We start from the raw sequence: 22,799 nt of genomic DNA, 5'->3' as shown, positions 1-22,799 counted from the left end.
AACATCCTCCAGCTGAATTCGTTTTTGGGTCACAAAAACCCCAACCCAAGGATTTAGTCATGAGATATCTACCCCACTGTTCCTTTGCCAAATGCAATCAAAATTTATTGAAGAAAATCCAGGCTAATGTTGTATTTGAAGCTGTTTTCTTATTTGGAAATACTCCCCCAATTATTGGCAAGAGGGTTTTAGAATTGGTTAATCGACAACATTCACCTAGATGTTGTTTACCAAAGCATGTCAACTCAAAATGGCATTAAGATGTTTAAAAGTAAAAAGAAAGGCCCCTTCCCCAATAGGAAGTAAAGAACTATACAGGAGAAATAAAACTTTATGATAAACATGGAAAAAAAAGGAATTTATCATTAAAATGCAAATTAAAATAATAGTGCAATTCCATTTTCACCTTCAAATTGAAAACTACTGAAGTAATCATTATCAATACTGATGAGTATGCAGTTAAAAGAGCAGTTTCATACACTGCTGATAGAACTATAAATTGGAAACTTTTTAATGATTTACATTATATATTAATGGCTTTAAATTTTTTATATTTTTATATCTAAAGATTCAACTACACAAATTCAACTGTTATCCCAAGGAAATAATCAGAGCTATATACAAAATCGAGGCTAATGTGTGTCAAGAAAAGCTCACATCAGCATCACTTATAATAGCAAAAAAAAGAGATTCAACCTGAATGCCCAAGAGTGGAGTAAATGTTAGTTTAATTATGGTCTGTCAATAGAATGTAATATTTTTCACTCATTAAAAACCATGTTATTTAACAATTTGGGGAATGATTTGGGAAATGCTCATGATACATTGCTAAGTGGAAAAATCAGAGTACAATATTACATGGCCAATTCTAATTTTCATTGAGTTTTTATGTTGTTAAAGACAGAAAAGAAACAACAAAACACTTATTTTGGTGATAAAATAGTATGGGTACTAAATATGTCCAGAGAATATATTAGCAATTCAGTAGCTTTCTTAGAACCAAATGTTAATGCATTTCTTTCAAATGAAGAGTGTGTTGCTTCATATTCACAAACGATTCATTCTTACCTTTGCAGTACCTTGTCCAGTAGGAGAATTTTCTCGTTCTGGGTTAATGCCCTGTTATCCATGTCCTCAAGACTACTACCAACCCAATCCAGGGAAGTCCTTCTGCTTATCTTGTCCATTTTATGGAACCACAACCATCACGGGTGCCAGATCCATCACAGATTGCTCTAGTAAGATGACACACATTATTTCTTACATAATCCCACTTTGGGAACTTTCATTTGTCTCTGTGGTTGCATGAATGCTGAATATTACTGTTTTTCAGTGGGTTTGGGTGTTTGAACTTGTTAAATTGTCCTTTTGAGGCATTTTTTATGATAATGACTGTTTTTTGGGGAATGTTAAACTTAATAGCTTCCAAATTTTTGAGTCTAGGGTTTAATGACATATCATATCCACCTATATACTATTTTAAATATTACTAAAACAAAATTTATGTGCCTTTACCCACTTGGAGAACCAGATTCTTGACCATGGTATTTAGATAGAGTCCGCTCACTGGCAGTATCTACTACACACTAATAGGTTGTTCTAATGTTTTCCTATTAATTTTGTTAGGTTTCAGTTCAACTTTCTCAGCAGCAGAGGAGAGTATAGTGCCCCTTGCTTCTCCTGGACATATCAAAAAGAAGTATGAAGTCAGCAGTCAGGCAAGTCCATTTTATATTTATAAAATTTTCCCTAGTGGAACGTTTAGAAAACAATTTGCCTTTGTACATGTCATACAGAAGGAAAACACCAGAGTGAAAATTTGAGAAATCAAGACTCATGAACATTATCAATGAATAATTGTATTTACTTGTGACTTCTAATAGGAACTTTCTACAAATGCAGCATTTGAAGTTCTAAGTACTAAAAATGAGTATTATCTCTAGCAATGTCTGGCACAGAGAATGTGTAGATGTGGGGAGTCTTTTTGGTTCACTAATAAATAACACTCACCATAAGCATAACCCATCATTTGAGTAAGATCATCTGGTATAGCCAAAGGCATTTTCTAATTGGCAGGAAGAGTTATTCAACTTTCATGAAAATTATTTTAAATTTTGCCAGAAAAAAAAATCATTATTGGAGTAAGGTGTGGACTTTTTTAAAAATTAAGAAAATTCATAAACAACTTAATTGTTTTCCATTTATTTTTTTAGAGACTAAACAAGACCAATCATTTTGATAGATACAGCCATTATTCAGTATTTACCTTGCCCAATGTCATGATAGATTCCTTGGCTTTAAGTATTTTTATGGTGGATAATGGGGTAATATTTCTTATTTCAACTTCCTTCACTCTCCTTCACACATACTGTCTTGTAAGGGCTTCATAGGTCATATTTGTAAGAATCGCCAGAGCAGTGACTAGCAACCTTGGAGACACATTAAAATCTGCTGTCCAACTTCTAAAAATAATGATGCACAGATCCAGCTCGCAGAGATTCTGATTTAGCTGGTCTGGGTTGGGGCCTGTTCTCAGTTTACTTTTAAAACACCTCAAACAGAGTTTAACATGCACCTGGCATTGAGGAACACTGCTTGGGTTTACCAGAACGTCCCTCAAGGATAAGGCATATCACACAGGGCAGGCACCGATGTTATTTGGTCAAGACAGCAGCCAGCTGGAGTGAACTCACCTGGAAACATGAACCAGCTGTCTGATGATACACACCTCTGAACGCCCTAGTCAGGATTGCTTTGAAATTAATAGAGTGTCTGTCTCTGATGGATTTATTTTCTGCCACTGGTAGGTTTTCCATGAATGTTTCTTGAACCCCTGCCGTAATAGTGGAACTTGCCAACAGCTTGGGCGTGGTTATGTTTGTCTCTGTCCACCTGGATATACAGGTAATAGAGAGGAATGAACATTTTAATATATTCTTCATATGCAGTGTGACTTGCAGTATCAAACATTGCAACATTAAAAATAAACCCTGCATTAGACTATATCAATGCACAAAAATTTGGTTGCACAAGGTAAACCCTTAGGTGAGAAAAGTATATGTATCTTACGAATGACTGCCCATTTTGGAGGAAGAATGAAGACTCATCTTATCTATGAAAAAGTCACATCATAGCTCACAATTTAAAGTGAAACACATTTCCATAGGCCATGTCCAAGGTTTCATTCTAACTCAAATTAAATACATGACACTCTACATAGAACAGATTGTCTAACATAAGCATTTTTAAACCTCATTTCTCTCATTGGCTTCACACTAGTGGAAGTTCTTGTTAATCGCTATGATTTGTTGCTTTGCTTCTCTTTCTGGAAGCTGTGCTTAGAAAAATAATATAGCTTTGGACTTGATTATGTAGGAATCATGAAAGAATTATATTTTCTTGCAGCTTAGGTCACACTCCAGTTTGGTACAGAAATATAATTTTTGAGTGGAAAAGAATTATATCTTAAAGTTGCAATTAAAATAATTCCCTGTTTTCTAGAAAAGCAGTTTTTGCATTTTTTTAAACTTTGTGCAACCAACATGAAATGTTTGTAACGAGAAACATGGTATTTAAATAAAAGAATTCAGTACAAAATAAGCAAAAGGCAAATTGGAAAACAAAATATAGCCCAAAGCTACCAGGAGTATTGGTATTCCACTTATTTCAGCTTGTTTGTGCATTTTTGTGTGCATGTTTAAACTTTATAAAGATGTTTGTCCTGACATTCCATAAGAAATAATGGATCTTGTCCTAGAATTTTATAAATGAGTGATGGTTGAAAAGATCATAATATAGGACAGTGGTTCTCAAATTTTGATCTGTATCAAAATCATCTGGAAGGCTTCTTAAAACACAGATTGTTAGAACTCAGCCCCAGAATTTCTGATTCAGGGGATCTAGAGAAGGTCTGAGAATTTGCATTTCTCTCACATTCCAACGTGATTGCTAATGTTATTGGCCCAATAGGTCTAGAAAGGTCTGAGAATTTGTATGTCTCTCACATTCCCAAGTGATTACTAATGCTATTACTTAGGGTCCAGGAGCCACACTTTGAGACACCCTGGTGCAGAGGCAGAACATGGTTTCCTGCAGAGCTGGTCCATAGATAGGCTGTGTCTACCCTTGGGAAAATGCAGTCCCCATCTAGGGCACCTGGCATAATTTAGTCCCACCCCCACCCCTCAGCCAAGTGGCCTTGGTAGCAAGTCTATATGAATTCATATTTTTATTTATTTAATATATATTTACATATATTATTTTATATTTTAATATATACTATAGATATTTTTATATATTATTCTTATATATGTATATTTTTTAACATTTTTTGGAATTAAACTAATTCCTGACTTAATTTTATGCTTCCAGGTTTCCCTCCTCCCCCCTTACTTATAACTTGGAATCTTTTGCTGTCTTTCATGTATCCTTATAAAAATATCTTAAATCTGTTTAGAAAGAGGCAGTACCTTCACTAAATACTTAACTAGATGGTTGCACTTAACAGATATTGCCCTTTCCTTCAACACTGCCACTCCCTCTAAATTCAGATTATAGGAATAATTACCTTTACAAGATCATGGTTCTGTTTTTGTTAATCCCTCCGATTGTCTTTCAGTGTTTGGTTTGCATTTTAGGCTTGAAGTGTGAAATAGACATGGATGAATGCAGCTCGCAGCCATGCCTCAACAATGGCATTTGTAAAGACCAAGTTGGGGAATTCATTTGTGAGTGCCCATCTGGTTACACAGGTAAAAGGAAATTTTCAGGTTTTTACCACCTTAGAAACCTTTTAAACCTTGGAATCATTAAATGTCCATTACTGTAAATCAAAACCACAATGAGGTACCACCTCACACCTGTTAGAATGCCAACATCAACAGGCGAGAGAACAGTGCTGGTGAGGACATGGACAAAAGGCAGCCCTTGTGCCCTGTTGGTGGAAATGTAAGTTAGTACAGCCACAGTGGAGATAATGCGGCTCCTCAAAAAATTAAAAGTAGAACTACCATATAACTCAATAATTAATTCTACTTCTCGGTATTTATCCAAAGGAAATGAAATCATTGTCTCATAGACATACCTGCATCCCCATGTCCATTGCCGTGCTAGTCACAACAGCCAAAATATGGAAACAACCTAAGGGTCCATCAGGGGATGAATGGATAAAGAAAATGTGAGATAGATAGATAGATAGATAGATAGATAAATAGATAGATAGATAGATAGATAGATAGATAGATAGATAGATAATAGATATGATATGATATTATTCAGCCATTTAAAAAAAAGGAAGGAAATCCTGCCATTTGTCACAACCTGGGCATCATGCTAAGTGAGATAAGTCAGACAGAAAGGCAAATACTGTATGATATCACTTAAATAAGAGCTAAAAAAGCCAAGCTCATAGAAACAGAGTAGAGTGGTGGTTGCCAGGGAGGTAAGGGTATTGGAGAGATGGTGTTTAAGGGCGCACAAAGCTGCAACCATTAGATAAATAAGCTGTATTTAAGGACTCAAGCAAAATTCAACCAAGGGATGAACAACGAGCAAAAATAACAATAATATGATAAACATTTTTAAACAAAATTACCTTACCTTCTTAACTAAAAAAAATGGTTAGATATTCACGGTTGTCCTTTTCCACTGCGTGCTGAAAATGTCAAATGCCTTGCTAGAAAATTTCTGCAGTAAGTTGAATGAAAGAAAACATTTTATTTGAATGTATTTGGCAAAGTGCTGAGTTTTTCACAAATATATCAGTCATGATTTCCAGTTGTTCTGCTCTTACACCCGAACAACTTACTTAAAAACTATTAGTCTTAAATTCCTTTCTGGTTTTCTTAGTTCAAACCATGATTGTTTTCAGGTCAACTATGTGAAGAAAATATAAATGAATGTAACTCCAGTCCTTGTTTAAATAAAGGAACCTGTGTTGATGGCTTGGATGGCTATCACTGCACATGTGTGAAGGGATACGTAGGTAAGATGCTTCCATTCTTCCTACATTGTATTAAAGTCCTGCAAAGCATCATGAATTACTACATTTTCTAGCATTATATATGTTAACATCAATTTTATGATTTTATCACTGTGCTATGATTATCTAAGAGTAAGTCTTTATTTTTGAAGACAGTCACACCGAAGTATTCGGGGGTAAAATGGCATCAGACCTCCAATTTACACTCAAACAAGTCAGAAAAAAAATAATGTCTGTATGTGTGTAAAGAGAGAGAAATAGAGACAGAGAGAGATTAAAGATGAGTTTTTATGCTATGAAAAACATTCAAGAAAGACCTGGAAATGAATCGCATAGACCATTTTGCAAATGGATGCTAAACAATATGGTTAAAATATATATGTTTAACTCATAAAGAGAAAGTCCATAAAAGAAAATGGCCAGTGAAGGGAAGAGGCAAGGTCAAAGAAACAGCAAAGTTCTTATCTAAATTTGCTAGTTTTATTCTTTAACATTATCTCAATTAGATGTCCATTACAAATGATAGTTTCAGAAAGACATAAGATAAAAAGAGTAGATTATCAAAAATGCATTCCTAAAAGGACTTACAAAAGCCCGAGCTCATTAAAGAACAGGTCTTAAACCAGTTTGAAAGACCAGAGTCTCTGCAACCTCCATTCCAGTCCTTTAGAAGTAGAATTCTCTGAGAAGTCAGCACTGTGATCACAATTTTCCCTGGGGTTAACTCTTTTCTTGTCCTCTTCAATCCCCAGGCTGGCACTGTGAGACAGAAGTCAATGAATGCCAGTCAAGCCCATGCTTAAATAATGCAGTCTGTGAAGATCAGGTCGGGAGGTTCTTATGCAAATGCCCACCTGGATTTTTGGGTACCCGGTGTGAAAAAAACGTGGATGAGTGTCTCAGTCAACCATGCAAAAATGGAGCTACCTGTAAAGATGGTGCGAATAGCTTCAGGTAAAAGATGAAGCCTGGTTCTTTCTATTTTTCTTTCCTTAACTGTTCAGTCATTCTGCAGACTTTTTGGAGTATTACTCTGAGTCCCAAGTCAGCCATTCCCAAATTCTAGCCCAGAGATCTACAGTAGAATCTCCCCCACCCCTCATCTGAGGTTCTGAGGCACTGAGTCTGGGGTAGAGTCACTAATTTTAAAATAGGCAGCCTGTATGTTTCAAGTTCCCCAGTGACTCTGAACACAGTCAGATTTGGGAACCATTGTTCTATACTTGGGAAGTCCTAAAGGCTGAAAGGAAGCACAATTACACAGAAGCAATACGGAAGCACTAGACAAAACTCATCTTTAAATGTTTTATGTTTTAGCTAGACTGTTCACACTCGCTAAAATCAAGAGGAATTTTTAATCATACCATCACAGTGCCAATCTACATTCTATTCCATGGTTTTCAAACTTTTTTTTTTAGTTTAGTAACCTTTGCTTCAGAAGAAATCCAATATGAATGTAAACAAAATAATGAAAGCTAAGTGTTTATAGTTCAAAATAGTAGTGTTTGTTGGGAAGAAAGAATTTGTCTTCCTGAGATAACTCTTAGGATGTCAGGAGAATACAGTTTGAAAAACCAATACTCGTCTTCGTCATTATTAAGTTGTTCCCCCGCCCATCCCTTTTCCCTGAAGGATCTGTGGCTTCTGCAGTACAAAAGACAGACTGGCCTTGCTTGCAGAATCTTAGGAAACTTTATCGTCTTCAACATGCCATTGGTTCTATAAGTTTATGAAAGAAGAAAAAAAAAGGTGCAACATTTCCCAGTCCCCTGCAGGCTCATCTATTCCATTACCATCCCCCAACAAATAACCAGGGCACTATCCACAAGAAATAGAAAGCCAGTTCTGCCCGTGAGACTCACTCTTGATATGTCAGTGAGGTCTTATCAGTACAGCACCATCTTCTCATAGACTTTTTACATCTTTTGTCATATAGCACGTAACCATAGCCAGTAAGAAATTTCTATATGAACAAGAGTTCCAGATTTCTCCCCACGGTCCAAAACAGGTGATGAATACCAAATGTGTCTAATTCCTAACTAAAAGAAAGATGAAGATAAACTCTACTGATTCTAAAGGGCTGTTAGTTGTTATCAAAGTGAACATATTACATAGACAAGGATATTGGACTGCTGTCATGGTATCAACGTGGGTGTAAGAAGAGCAGTGAAATTCTAGTTAAAATAGATTTACCATCAAAGCAGAGAACTCAGTAAAGGTCCCCTCTAATTCCAACTGAAATTTTCATTTAAATCCCCAAGTACAATTTATTCATATAAGTCACTTTAGGCCAGTATCAAAGAGGTCCCCATATGAACTTGCTAGTAACGACATTGTACCATTTCTTGGATAGGTCCTTTTTAATTAAAAAATATTTCAGACATAGAAAATTACAAAAAGACTGATGAAAGTCATGCACTCATCACAGAAAGTATCAAACCTTAGAATTTTGTCATATTTGATTCACATCTTTTGTTTTAAAGAAATACCTTCTAAAGATAGACCTGGAGTCCTTATAATACACACACACACACACACACACACACACACTCATACATTTCTTCTTCCCTAGTGGTAACCACTGTCTTGGAGTTGGTGTATGTCTTTCTCATTCACACTTCATATTTTACTATGTAAATGACTCCATAGACAGTATAAAGTATAGTTTTATGTCTTACATAAATAGCATCATATTATATATGTCCTTTTGCAATTTTTTTCCACTCAACATGATGTATTATCAAGGTTGACATATTTAGCTCTAGTTTATTCATTTCAACTGCCAGATTCCATTCAATGATTATACCATGGTTTAATTTCCTATTCTCCTCTTCATAGAGAATGATGCTATTATGAACATTTGTTACAAGTGGCCTTGTGCACCTGTGCAGTAATTTCCTAGGGAACCTAACTAGAAATGGACATACAGGGCTCTGGGAGTGCAAACCCTTTGCTTCCCTTGGCATTACCAAACTGTAGTCCTACTCACCATATGAGATTAGGCATTTCACACCATTGTCAGCATTTCACATTATCAGGTATACTTTCCATTCTGATAGGTTTAAATGGTTTGTTCCATACCACAGAGACTATATCACATACTGATTAAGAATAGGCACTCGGTTAGATTCAAAATCCTACTCCATCACTTGATAAAAAGAGAACTTGGGCAAATTAACCTCTCTGAGCTACAGTTTATTCATCTGTAAAATGAAAGTAATAATATTACCTCATTGTTATGAAGATTGGGTTAATGTATATAATGCATTAGAATAACATGTGAACTTTGTGTATTTTCCTAGCACTTCTGTGGTGTCCCTGAAAGAAACTCCCAATGCGTGTGAATACTTCCCCTTGACTACCACCACTTTCTGCTCTACCTTTGTTACTACAACATTTTAAATGTATGTTGTCTTAAATAGGTTTAATTATATGAACTAAAAAAGTAACTAACAATTAAAGCACTGTTTTGACATAGAAAATATGTTTCAGCATTTCAGGGTTTTTTAAATTCAATTTATTTAAGCAAACAAGCAGAAAATATTTCACCCATTTCTCCCACCTGCTCCCACTCCCTACCTCTGGCAAGCACCAATCTGTTCTCTGCATCTATGAGCTTAGTTTTATATTTTTTTAAATATGTTTACTAATTTATTTACATATATATATATACACATACACACACACACACACATTTTTTTAAATTCACATGTAAAAGACATCACAGCAGCATTTCAGTTTTCAGAGTCTTTTGAGACAGTGTTGTCATAAATGGAAGACTTCCCCTAATGCATTTCTGCAGTTGTTCTCATTGTTACAGAATTTTATTTTCTTTCAGGTGCCAATGTGCAGCAGGCTACACAGGGCCATACTGTGAATTGAACATCAACGAATGTCAGTCCAACCCATGTAGAAACCAGGCCACCTGTGTGGATAAACTAAACTCATACAGTTGTAAATGTCAGCCAGGATTTTCAGGCAGCAGGTGTGAAACAGGTATATATGAACTCAGTGTTACTAATAACAATGCTAAAAATGGTGATAGAATAACAATGTCACTTTTTACCTACACCAAGCACCACCTGTATACCAATAACTATACTAAGCATTTTGTAATTATTTAATCTTCATAGCCATCCAGTAAACTATGTAATATTTTCCCCAATAGCAAAATGAGGAAATTGAAGCTTAAAGATGAAGGGGAGGAGGAATGGAGAAAATTAAATAAACAGAACTCTTCACATCCTACATCTTTAGAAAGAACACTTTGAAAAGCCACTTGGTATAGGAGGTCAGAGTCCATGGACATGTTTGTGAATCAGTGTTAAAGTACTTTCTCAGGGGTTCAGGACTTTTGTTTAATTGAGTGGGCTCTGCAGGATTGGGGCAGAGCTGAATTGTTCATGAAATAGGGAAAAACTATAGCCTAGAGCAGAGACAGACCGTTGCCCTTGCAGTTACCTTTTTTCTCTCCTGCAACATCAGTCACTCCACTCTACTGAGTTAATCCCAACAGCATACAGACATGCTTTAGAGTTTCTTATCTTTAATAACTTCCCAATTCCACCTCTCCCACTACTTCCTTTTCCTCTGCTTCCTTTCACTACTGAGTGCTTTTCCTATCTTAAATACTCATTGATTATTTAATTTAAAATAATGTGTTATATTTTAGAAATAATGTATTTAATTTTGAAACTGCTTCTAAGATCATCACATTTACTGAAATGAGCTCTTTTGACAGTAATACCTGATGCTACCTGCTGCTTACCTTAGACACTTGAAAAATGTCTTGCAAATACCACAGCCTGCACACTTTTTTAATTTGTTGCAGAACAGTCTACAGGTTTTAACCTGGACTTTGAAGTCTCTGGTATCTATGGTTATGTCATGTTAGATGGCATGCTTCCATCTCTCCATGCTGTAACCTGTGCATTCTGGATGAAATCCTCTGACATCACCAACTATGGAACGCCCATCTCCTATGCAGTGGAGAATGGCAGCGACAATACCTTCCTCCTGACCGATTATAATGGGTAAGCAGAAATGTCAGGAAGCCCATGCTTTGGATCTTATTCTGGCACCACGTTAGAACTGACACTGGGGATGGGGGATGAAGGAGCAGGGGCATCAGGTACTCCAACAGGACAGTAGAGTGACAATAATCAAATAGAGCATCTGGAAAAGTTTTGTAAGAAAGCAAAGTTCCAGTGATAATACCTTGCACGTGTATTATGTTTAGCTATTTACAAAGTATTTCCATATGTATTGCTTCATTTGATTTTCACAATGATCTGAGGAACTAGTGCCCATTTTATAGACAGCAAAACAAAGTCTCAGAGAGACTAAATGGTTTGCCCAAAACTCATACTCTGGGAGTGACAGAGCTAAGTCTCAGACTCTGACCCTTAAGACTGTTGTTCCTTCTATTACATGTAAGAGCCTCCAAGGGTAAAGGGATTTCAGTGACATTATTGACTCACAGGAGACACATGTATTGAATATGAAACAGTCTACAAGATTTACTTACTTACTTACTTACTTACTTACTTATTTTTGGATCAGTTCATTCCACCTGCAGAGCCCATCCCTCTGGGCTGCCAGAAAAATCGATCACAATTGTTTCTCTACTTTCTTTTGCTACTGAATGCTTTTCCTATCTTAAATTCTCACAGATTAGCTAAATCCCACAGTTTTGCTAAAAAGCGACAGACATGGACATGATTTCCATCATTGGTCATCTGTCCACACTGCTCATCCTTGAGCTATGCTCTCCCTCAGCCTCTGTGGTCTCTTCAGAACCATTGCTCTTTGCTATGTGAGATCCTTGGCAAGGCTGAGGTTTCATGCCTTCAGTCTAGACAGATTCTATGGTGCACCAAGTGGCCATTTTCTCTCAGAGCCACCCAAATGTCTGGCCTGTTGCTCCTGAACAGGCTGCAAGCCTCAGAGACCCACTCTTTCCTCTCCTCAGTCACTGAGACTCTGACTATTTGGTGGAAATCTCCCCATCTTCACACTCTGTTCTTCTTAGTGGACTTGAACTTCCAGAAACAATATCCAAGCAATATGCAAAAACCTCCCCTGAAGCAAAATAAGTAGAGAGAATTTGCCTGCTCTCATAGGGGAAGCAAAGTAGGAAAACACAGAGGGGAAACAATATTATAAAAATAGCCATTTTTCATAAACATCTTTGAATAGGACCTGAGAAGATGCTGGGAGAGGTATTCAATGAGTTCTTATCTTCTTTATCAGCTTTCCCTAATCTTTTCTTTTTCTCCATTTGGTTTTGAAGATATTCCACTTTAACCTGCTTAGTGCCTTTGACATTGCTTTAAGTGACACGGTTGTTGGACTCCTCCTGTGGTGGGTCACCTCTGTTCAGTTCCAGTCATTCTTTTTTTGAATTGACGCTTTGCCATGTGACTGCTTTGGCAACCGAGGGACAGTACTTACTTTCTATGAGGCCCCTGAAGTGTATGCCTGGTCTTAGAAACATACACTCTAGAGGAAGGAAAACAGGCTGATGTTTACATGACTCTCATTCCATTCCTCTGGGCTTGCTCTCTGCAGAATAGACAGTTGGTGAGTTATCTCAAATTGGCCTAACTTCTCTCAGTGCAGCCTAAGACTATTTCCTACTCCTCAGTGCTTTAGTAACACAAAGCAGTTTTCACTAAGCTACAATAAGTGTAATTAGTAAGCCAAATCTGGTTCTATGCAATAGAAAAAGAGAAATGGAGGGTGAAATGGAGAAAACGAAGTAATGGTTTCATACACAGTGCTTCACCCACAAAAAAAAGATAAAGAAGGAAAAGAAGAAAAATAGTAACATGCCCTGCAGATGGGATTACATCATATAACTGATGACTGTATCCCCTGGAATCTTTCTGCAGCTGGGTTCTTTATGTGAATGGCAAGGAAAGGATAACAGACTGTCCCTCTGTCAATGACGGCAGTTGGCATCATATTGCAATCGCTTGGACAAGTGCTGACGGAGCCTGGAAAGTCTACATCGATGGGAAATTATCTGATGGTGGTGTGGGCCTCTCTGTTGGTTCGGCCATCCCTGGTATGTCTCAGCTAAAGGAATATAATTCTGCTAAATGCTCGAGGTGATGGTGCTTAGATGAGCATGAAGTTTGCCAGCTTTGTTGTCCTTGGCAAAGGTCAACAGTTAGACAAAGATTACTAGTCATCTCTCCTATTTACTATTCCCTGATTGTCCAGACTGGGAGTGATTACAGAATTGTCTTAGGGGGGCTGTGTGACTCTCTGTGTAAGAAATGTCTCTGAGGATCTATATTAAGACTACCAAGAAGCATGCTGAACTCACACCGAGTGGCTACCAAATGGTCTTCCAGGGAGATTAATTGCTGGTGTTTTTTATTTGTTGGTTTTGTTTTGGGATCAGTACACACAGTATCTAAATGTATTCAGTATATAAGCTGGAACATGCCTAATACAATCTGTCTTTCATGCCGTTTTTCAAGTAGAACTCAAACTTTCTCTAAAAATAGTTTTTGAAAAATATTCAGAGAGTTTTAGATTGAAGGAATGCAACAGTACCAGGTGATCCAGAGTTCTCAGTGTTGAACACAGCAATAAGCTTGCTCCATTTAGATCCTTTGCGACATGTTATATGAGGAGGAATGGTTGGAATGGTATAGTAAACAAGGAAACATTCAAAGTATTTCAACAGGAAGTGGCATTATCCAATAAGGTGGATGGTGGTTCTTTTTTGTGTTTAATTTTGAGCTCTCTTTTCTCTGGATAGTAGGATCGTAGGTGGCTTTTATTTTCCCTTCATTCTTTTCTGATATTTTCATAATGAACATATACTTTTATTATGGTAAAAAAACAAGAGCATTTCTATCTTTAAAAAATTAAACCCTGATGGAAGAGTGGGAAATAAGTTAAAGGAATAGGAAAATAAAGCAAGAACACTGGTAATATCCACCCAGGGGGATGGTTGTCTGATCACAGCAATAAGAATGAATTGGAGTCTGTAAATATTGCAAAGCTCCAATTGACAGAGCTGAGATGTCTGTTAGCTCAGATAGGAATTCTAGGGACAGGACAAGTATCAGAGTAGGGGTCAGGGTCGGGAGGAGATTTGGTATTTGGTTTTTGAAACACTGAGTTTGAATTATAATCACAGGAATGCATGCAGCTAAAAACATAGGTTGATACCACTTTATATGAAATTAACAACGCTGTGTTTAGTGATGGAATCTGATTGGCAAGGATTCAGCAGAGTGGACACTCTGTTATAGAGTCCTGACAAATGACAACATTGATACCACCTTTCTGGGAGGCAAGTTAGAAACTTTCATCAAGAGCCTTAGAGGAATCCTTTTCATACAACCAACACAACCAACAATTCAACTACCAGGAGTCAATCTAAAGTAAATAATCAGTGATCTGAACAAATACTTACATAACAATATATTTATCTCAGTGTTATTTTAATACTGAACTTGGAAGCAACTCCAGTATCCAATAAGAATGGTTGTTCAATTAATTAATTAAGCGGATTAAATTAAGTTTAAATGATTAAGTAGATAACAGCATATGATATAATAGTTATTAAAGCTCATGAAACGAGAACACATTCAAGAAAAGTGAGATTCAAGTATCATATATACTATGATCCTGAGTTGTGTGTTTTAAAATGTCTCACACACACATGCACATATACTTCAAAAATTATAGAAACAAAAATGAATCCTAGAAGGAAATACACAAAGCTGTTAAGTGTTTTTTTTCTAGGTAAGAGGAATTGTTCATACTTTATTTTTTTTCAAATTTCCTTCCTTGCAGCTATATTAATTTTTAAGTGATTTATAAGAAAAAGATGTAGGTTGAGAAATCTTGAAAGAGGGATGTGCCAATATCAATTGGCAGATGAATGAGATGAGGTGAGATTAGCTGAAGGAAGAAAAGAAGAGGCAGGGATGGAACCCTGGGTGCACCCACATCTAAGAGGCAGCTAGAGAATGGAGACTGATAAAGAACAGAAAAGTTCAAGGGAAACCAGGAAAGGACATGCTCACACAAACCAAGTGGAATCAGTCAGGGTCCTGGCAGGAAACAGGTGGCACCCACAACTGAAGAGACTTTAATAAAGGCACTATTTTCAAAGGTATAGGCAGGGTTAAGAGGACCAAATATGACAGTAAAACACCCCATGACTAGCAATCATGGGATGTTACAGGAGATGGGCCTGAAATGGCAAGAAGCAGGAGTCATCGCCAGAATTTAGGCAACCTTGTCATGACAGAGAGAAATCACCCAGCGAGAGCAATGACGTTAGACAGAGGAAAGTAACCAGCGACAACGTGGTGCCTGGGAGAAAGGTGCCCAGAAACTGCACTTCTCTTTCATCCCACTTTCTACCCTCGGGCTGGTTCCATGGCCAGCCACAAAGAAAAGCCAGCACAAAGAGAACAGGTGGTGCAGTTCTTAAGTGTCAACCTTTGGGAGGGACACAAAGCAGAGTGGAGAAGGGCGAAAGGTAGCTCTGAAGGGGCAAACACAGACCATCCGGTACATCCAGGAAGGACACGTCAATAGAACAAAATGGTAACTAGAAACAGATGGCACAGAGAAGTCACCAGAGGTGAATATTGAAGGGTCTCCACTGAATTTAGCAACCAGGCCACCACTGACAACTTGAGAAGTCACCTTGGAATTGGTGGTAGACATTTAAAGCACTGTAAGCTTAAGAATAAGAAAATGAAGAGCAGCAACTGGTAGTCTGTCACGGAGGGTAATTTCTGGAAGAAAGGACACAAAATGGGACCTACCGATTTTGTTGGCATAAAATATTATGTGCATATATATATATATACATAAGTGGTTTTTATAGTTAAATATTTGTAAATACAATGTAATTCCAATATAATACTAAATCTTCTCTGACAGTTTTTAAGTTACATGAAACATTGAATAAAACATGCAGTTGAACGGTTTTCCCTGTTACACTTAAATATTGAGAGTGCTTTCGTTAAGTTAGCATCTTAGGAGTACAAAACAATCAGGCCACTTTTCCTCCTTGTTTCTCTCCTTTTCTCTTTAGGTGGTGGTGCATTAGTTCTTGGGCAAGAGCAAGACAAAAAAGGAGAGGGATTCAACCCAGCTGAGTCTTTTGTGGGCTCCATAAGCCAGCTCAACCTCTGGGACTATGTCCTGTCTCCACAGCAGGTCAATTCCATTTTCAGTGTATGACAGTAATGAGATGCAAAGGTACAAACCTAGTAAAAATGTGAACAGCCTAATGATGCCGTGTCTTATTGCAACATCAGGGTTTTCAGAATTTACCACAAATGTCCTTTGATGCTCTGGTCATAGACTTGGCAAGGCAGATGTTGTCTACCTTTCAATGAATCCCCTTTTCAGTTTCTTGGCAATGTCTTTAAATGGTATTCAACATGATTATTTTATAACATTTTCTGATTTCAGAACTGTAAAGAACCAAAGAGATAATACTTTCCATGCCTCTAAAGCTGCAAAAATTTAGGGCTGGCCCAAGATCATGCATAGAAAGTAGTAGATGAGCTAGTGGTTCAAGCCAATCTGGAGCCCAGCAGCCTGGGTTCAAGTCCCATGAACTTGTGGTGATGATTTTGGGGGTGTTACTCCATCTCTCTGCACTTCAGTTTTCTTATCTGTGAAAGATAAACAGAACTGCCTAGTGGAGTATTGGCAAGTTTGAACAAAGTACTGCATGTACAATTGAGGTATTTCTTGGCACATAGTAAGGGCTTCATGAATGTTTGCCCTTACGATTACAAGGCAGGACTTGGCTGAGCCTTGTTTCTCCCCTCTACATCCAAGAGAGGAGACAGGGGAAGAGAGAACCTCTATAACACCTTAGCAAACTGCAAGGCTATAGACAGGAAATTCTATGTGTAGAACTGCAGAATTCCCAGCAACAATGAAATGTTTGGGAGAGAGAATGGTGGGGGTGGAAGGGAGAGACAGAGAGGGAACAGAACTTTCATGTAGCCCTGGAATCACACAGCACAAAAGCCTGCTTCCCTCCACCACCACCCCAAAAAAAAATGTGTGAATGTTTTCAAAAGGACTAAATTAAGATATAACAACTCTGTCTTACTGAAACAAGGTTCATCTAAAGACGTGTTTTCCATCTTTCAGGTGAAATCACTGGCTACCTCATGCCCAGAGGAACTCAGTAAAGGAAATGTGTTAGCCTGGCCTGATTTCCTGTCTGGAATTGTGGGGAAAGTGAAGATCGATTCCAAGAGCATATTCTGTTCTGGTTAGAATGCCCTTCTTCCATAGAATTGCCATCTCTTGACTGTTCTGGGGTTTTCTAGCGAGAGGAGACAATTCAAAATTCTCTAGTGGTCAAAGAATATGTGCCTCTCAGTCTGTTTAACTAGTAATTCATTATTACCTTACCCTCATCCAAAGGACTTATCTTTTTATAAATACTTAAATACATTCACTATAAGAGAGTATAAATTGTGGTGGAAACCTGGACAAAGGTAAAAAAAAGATTAGGAAAATAGGGTGAGAGGAAGGATATGGTTCATTTTTTAAATACCCACCGAAGTCCTCTCCTCTTGTTTGAGATGGGTGCTCAGCTCTGTACTCCCAGCAGCCATCTGAGGGCAGGTAGCACGGGAGAAAAGCAGTGCACATTACAGTCCACATGCTGAATAATCAGACTCAATGTATTTAAACAAGTTTCTGAAAACTTACTGGAATTCAAGGTTTTAAAACCTTATGAAACATTTCATAAATATTCCTAAAATAACCATTTTTTACTTAAAAAAAATTCAGCAGACTTCTGCTGAAATAAAGTTGTTCATTGACTCAAATAGCTTTTCTCATGATTTTGCTTGGCAATGATCTGGTCATGTGTTACCTCATTTTAGTATCAACAGACTGGCTCTCGGCTGCTGGTACAACACATGATTTGAAACCTTTGGCCTGAGGATGCTGTCACTCTGTTGCTGATGAGCTCTGCGCCTGTGTTCTTTGCCCTCAGATTGCCCACCTTTAGAAGGATCCGTACCTCATCTGCGATCTGCATCAGAAGACTTAAAGCCAGGCTCCAAAATCAGTCTGTTCTGCGATCCAGGCTTCCAGATGGTTGGGAACGCCGTGCAGTACTGCCTGAATCAAGGGCAGTGGACACAACCACTCCCACACTGTGAACGTGAGCTGCCTTTGTTAAAGCCATTTCCGTAGCTCTTGAAAAAGATGCGAACTGTAAGAACAGTTTTCAGGAATGCTAGATAAGAGCTAGATATTTCACGGTAGCAAATACAGCAACTATTCACTGAATTCTTCCTTCGCGTGATGAACTTTGCGGGGCACCATAAGGGAGGTGGGTGATGAAGACCCAAAGAGTTCAGGCACCTCAGGGAGGACAAGGGACTGGATGGGAGGGAAAGACAGAAGTCTGTGCTGGAGCCCAAAGGGAGCTGGGCCATTGGTGGGTGGGGAAACAGGAAAAGATCTCTTGAGTTGGGGGCATCCATTCGTCCATTTATTCAACAATTTTTAAAGCACCTGCTATATGCTAGACACCAATCTAAGGTCTGGAGATGCAGCAGTTGGAAAAAATCTCTCTTCTTACGGAGTTTACGTTAGAGGAAGAAAGACAGCAAATAATAAGTAAACGTTATTTATTTGTAGTAAGTAAGAACAGCAAGAGCCAGAATTAAAGGATATGGCGAGAAATTAAGCTGAGAAGGGAAATAAAGAGGTTGGGTAGTAGCAAGATTGCTATTTTGGACAGGGTGATCAGGGAAGTTTCTCCAATGCATCTATTCCCACCTGACATATCATATACTTACGTGTTGCTTGTCTCTCTCTAATCCCACCAATTAGTTAACCCACAAGCCAGGGATTTCATCTTTTTGATTAGTTACTGTAAAAACCTTAACACCTCCAACAAGTGTCCAACAGGGCCTCCATAAATACTTTAATTAATTAATCGCATGCCTACAAGGAGCCAGACACTATACCAGATGCTTAGGGTATGGCCACAGCCTGCTACCATCCCTAGAATGCCCTCAGTCTAATGTTTGTGTGCAATGAAAAACTAACCAAACTGCTAACTCAATATAAATAAAATGTCCTCTGAGCGTTTTCATACTAATGTGGTTGTGCTCTTCCTGGTCACATTACAGGCATCAGCTGTGGGGTGCCACCCACTTTGGAGAATGGCTTTTATTCGGCTGAGGACTTCCATGCTGGCAGCACAGTGACCTACCAGTGCAGCAATGGCTACTACTTGTTGGGTGACTCAAGGATGTTCTGTACAGATAATGGGAGCTGGAATGGCATTTCACCATCCTGCCTGGGTGAGATAAATCTTGGCAACTGCTCTGTGGGTTTATTCTGGCTCCATGGGAGGCATTCATTCCAAATTCCTGAGGCTCTCTTGTGGCATTCCTTCGCTGACTTCATCTCATCCCAGTAAGCTCTGGGCAAGTCATGGTAACAATGCAGCTGTCCCTAGAGGTGCCAAAAATGTTTTAAAATTTTACCAGGCTCAATATTAAGACTGTTCCTATCTATCTCTGCCCTTCTACATACCCACTTATAAACTGGGAAAATAATAGCCCTCATTGCATATCTGCAATGTGATTATGACTATTTAAATTGCATAAATATATATATAATATTATGCATTAAGTGATATGTGATAACATATTTTAAAATGTTTGTTATATAAGAAATATCAATCAATGTCACTCTCTATAAACTGTCTTCATTTTAGATGTTGATGAATGTGCTGTCGGGTCAGACTGCAGTCAGTACGCTTCCTGCCTGAATACAAATGGATCCTATGTTTGCTCATGTATCCCACCCTACACCGGCGATGGTAAAAACTGTGCAGGTAACTAGTATATGGATAACTGGGAAGTCTGCGTCAGTTTTTTTTTTATTCATATATTTCAAATGGATATTTAAATATAAGACAATATTTTCGACTTTATAGGGCAGATGGAGAAGATCAACCATCTTAAAAAAGACACATTAGCAACAACTAAATGTGCTTTAAATTAACATTGTGCCCCTCCAGTTCCCAGTTTCAGAAAAACAGAACTGGGATCAGAACTCCATCATCAGAATGTTGAAACAATGTCTGCCTAGTACAAGAATAACAGAGTAGATTTAGAAGTATAATCAGTGGCCTCTACTGCTTCAGTTGAAACAGAGATCATCACGTCTTTGCTGTCAGAATGTTAGCTTTGCCTCAACCACATAGAGGTCTGTCCCTGAAGAAAATGGACAACCTTCCTTACTACATCTCATTATTTTGTAATAACTTTGATAATAACAGCCCAGCTCTCAACCCATCAACATCTTTGTACATTTACTGGGAGGAAGCAACTACTAGAAAACAGTAAGACAGAAAGTCAAGCAGAATTCTCAAAGTCAAGCCTTAAAATGACATGTTTTTGAGAGGGTTTCATTTACATTCATTGAAAGGCCTTGACTTTCATAGCCAGTATGACCTTCAGAAAGGTTGACTCAACCTTTTATTTTTATATTTTCCCTGTTTGAGAACTTAGGTATTATATGTGCTCCTCTTGTTCAACTCTACCACTAATCTCTCTCTAACTTATTTCCCCTCCTAGAAGTGGTAGGTGACACTAGATTTGGACATGGGAAGGCTCATGGTCTGTAGTCTGTTTGGAAAGGGAGACTGTGAAGCTCTCCTGAATCCACTGAGACACAGACTTTACATCAGCTTGAAAAAAAGTCAGTGCTCTCAAAGACTGCGTATGAGGTTGGAGGACCTGAGGAGCAGAAGCTCTTCTAAGCCTTGCCCTGGCACGACCACTATTTCTCCAATAAACAACTCCCTTTTGGGCCAGATAAACTTTGTGTATTTTTGTTAGTCACCACTGTTTCAAAACACTGTTATTTAAATGCCTGTTAAAAATATGTTCTGGTCTGATGTCCAACATATCCCTGGCCTTTATGTATCTCCTTTCAAAAGCTTTTTTTGTCAATTTTTAGCTGGTACCTTATCCATAACGGAATTCTTTTGCTGTGACCCCTTCCATGGTTGTGTGAACACCATTTATTGTCCTGCAAAAACTGTTTTTTTCAAGAACCCATAAAATGTAAGGCTCCAGGAAATCCAAAAAATGGCCACTCTTCTGGTGGGATCTATACGGTGGGTGCCGAAGTCACATTTTCCTGTGAGGAAGGACACCAGCTGATGGGAATAACCAAAATTACATGTTTGGAGTCTGGAGAATGGAGCCATCTGATACCATATTGTGAAGGTATGTTTAGTTAAGTTTACCATGTTTGCGGTGTTTGGCAATCCTAGAAGTTTAAGATGTAGAAATGTCAAGTATCATATGAATAGTCTTTGTATTTAAAATGCAACTACTAGGCTCATATTTAAATGTGACAAGAAAACACAGGGCTGTCCTTGGGTTTTTAGAGATTTTTGAACAAAACTAGCAAAGAAAAGCAATGTTTTTGTTCTTCCCCCTTTAAGCTGTTTCCTGTGGTACACCAGCTATTCCAGAAAATGGTGGCATTGATGGATCAGCATTTACCTATGGCAGCAAAGTTTTATATAGGTAAGTATCTAAGATTAAAACTATTGTAGGAGTTGTTGATGACATGCTGGCAGTGATATATAACACTGGAAGAAAGGGGGAAGAATTATCCCAGATGCTTTTTAATTAAAGTGGGCTTAATTGAATTGTGTGTAGGGTAAAGTAATCTAATCCATTAATCCAATGGTAGTCGTATCTAGAATCTAGCACCCCCTTGAGTGCTAGGGGCTGAGATGGATGCCATGGAGGAAGGCCCTGCAAGCTAATGAATATTCATTCTTGGTTATACGCTGGAGCTCTCTCTCCAAATTCAATATTTCAAGGACTTAGACTAGACTAGACCAAGAATTTGGTCTCTCAAACCAAGAATTTTCTATTGCAGCTGCAAAATCAAGACCCATACTAGAGACAAACCAAATCCTTAATCTTTCTCCTTGTCACCCACCAAGAGTTCTGTGGGGCAAATGTACAGTATTCAACCTTGAAAAAAAATTATTTAAGTAGTAAAAAAAACAGAACTCTTCCAATATGTGCAATTTCTCAATATCTTTGGAGGTTTGGGCACAGATAACATTATGCAAAATAAAGCAAATTATAGTCTGAATCTTTTTCTATCCTCTTTAGGTGTAATAAAGGATATACTCTGGATGGAGATAAAGAATCATCCTGTCTTGCGAGTGGTTCTTGGAGTCATGCTCCTCCTGTGTGTGAACTGGTCAAGTGTTCTCACCCCGAAAACATAAATAATGGGAAATACATTCTGAGTGGGCTTACTTACCTTTCTACTGCATCGTATTCATGTGAGAGTGGATACAGGTAAAGCCCATAGGCACCAGCCAAGCTTCCCACAATCCCCTGTTATTCATTATTTACTCAGGAGGTTTCATTTGTATATGACTAGCTGACTTTAAATTCAGATTTCTAAAAGTGAAAGATATTTTCAAATTCATGTGCTTCCTGAGGCCTAGCTTATAGTAAGTGCCCAGGAAACTATTCCATCCAACTTTGATGCTGGGAGCTCTAGTTCAATTGCTGTAAACATTCATCCATTCAACACAAAAGCAAACAAATGCCTGGATTTTTTTCCATAAGCAATTTACCAAGCTTATAGTCAATATTATGTGGGATATTAGAAAAAGCATGTTAAGGTAAGGGCCTGGGGCCTAAATACTATAAGATATTAATTTGATTAATGGTGTGTGTGTATGTGTTTTCAGAGGGACAGTAGAGTCAGGCTGTGATCAGAAACTTGG

At 38.0% G+C, this 22,799-nt stretch overlaps 1 protein-coding gene across 1 annotated transcript in view; it reads left to right on the top strand.

Annotated features, from left to right (window-relative positions):
* The window catches only part of SVEP1 (sushi, von Willebrand factor type A, EGF and pentraxin domain containing 1), a 157,588-nt gene that overhangs the window by 90,099 nt on the left and 44,690 nt on the right, over positions 1–22,799 (top strand). The window contains exons 19-35 of the mRNA XM_036903354.2: positions 1,077–1,238; positions 1,627–1,718; positions 2,808–2,904; positions 4,638–4,751; positions 5,870–5,983; positions 6,733–6,934; positions 9,819–9,976; positions 10,812–11,013; positions 12,874–13,049; positions 16,059–16,183; positions 17,138–17,261; positions 17,997–18,167; positions 19,147–19,320; positions 19,740–19,859; positions 21,085–21,261; positions 21,483–21,567; positions 22,171–22,362. Coding sequence (XP_036759249.2) covers positions 1,077–1,238; positions 1,627–1,718; positions 2,808–2,904; positions 4,638–4,751; positions 5,870–5,983; positions 6,733–6,934; positions 9,819–9,976; positions 10,812–11,013; positions 12,874–13,049; positions 16,059–16,183; positions 17,138–17,261; positions 17,997–18,167; positions 19,147–19,320; positions 19,740–19,859; positions 21,085–21,261; positions 21,483–21,567; positions 22,171–22,362 — 2,485 coding nt within the window. The remainder of the gene's footprint in view (positions 1–1,076; positions 1,239–1,626; positions 1,719–2,807; positions 2,905–4,637; positions 4,752–5,869; positions 5,984–6,732; positions 6,935–9,818; positions 9,977–10,811; positions 11,014–12,873; positions 13,050–16,058; positions 16,184–17,137; positions 17,262–17,996; positions 18,168–19,146; positions 19,321–19,739; positions 19,860–21,084; positions 21,262–21,482; positions 21,568–22,170; positions 22,363–22,799) is intronic.

This window comes from Manis pentadactyla, chromosome 3 (assembly GCF_030020395.1).
Source record: "Manis pentadactyla isolate mManPen7 chromosome 3, mManPen7.hap1, whole genome shotgun sequence".
Classification (NCBI taxonomy): domain Eukaryota; kingdom Metazoa; phylum Chordata; class Mammalia; order Pholidota; family Manidae; genus Manis; species Manis pentadactyla.
The sequence above is the reverse complement of the archived record's forward strand: the minus strand, read 5'-3'. Positions and strand labels throughout refer to the sequence as shown.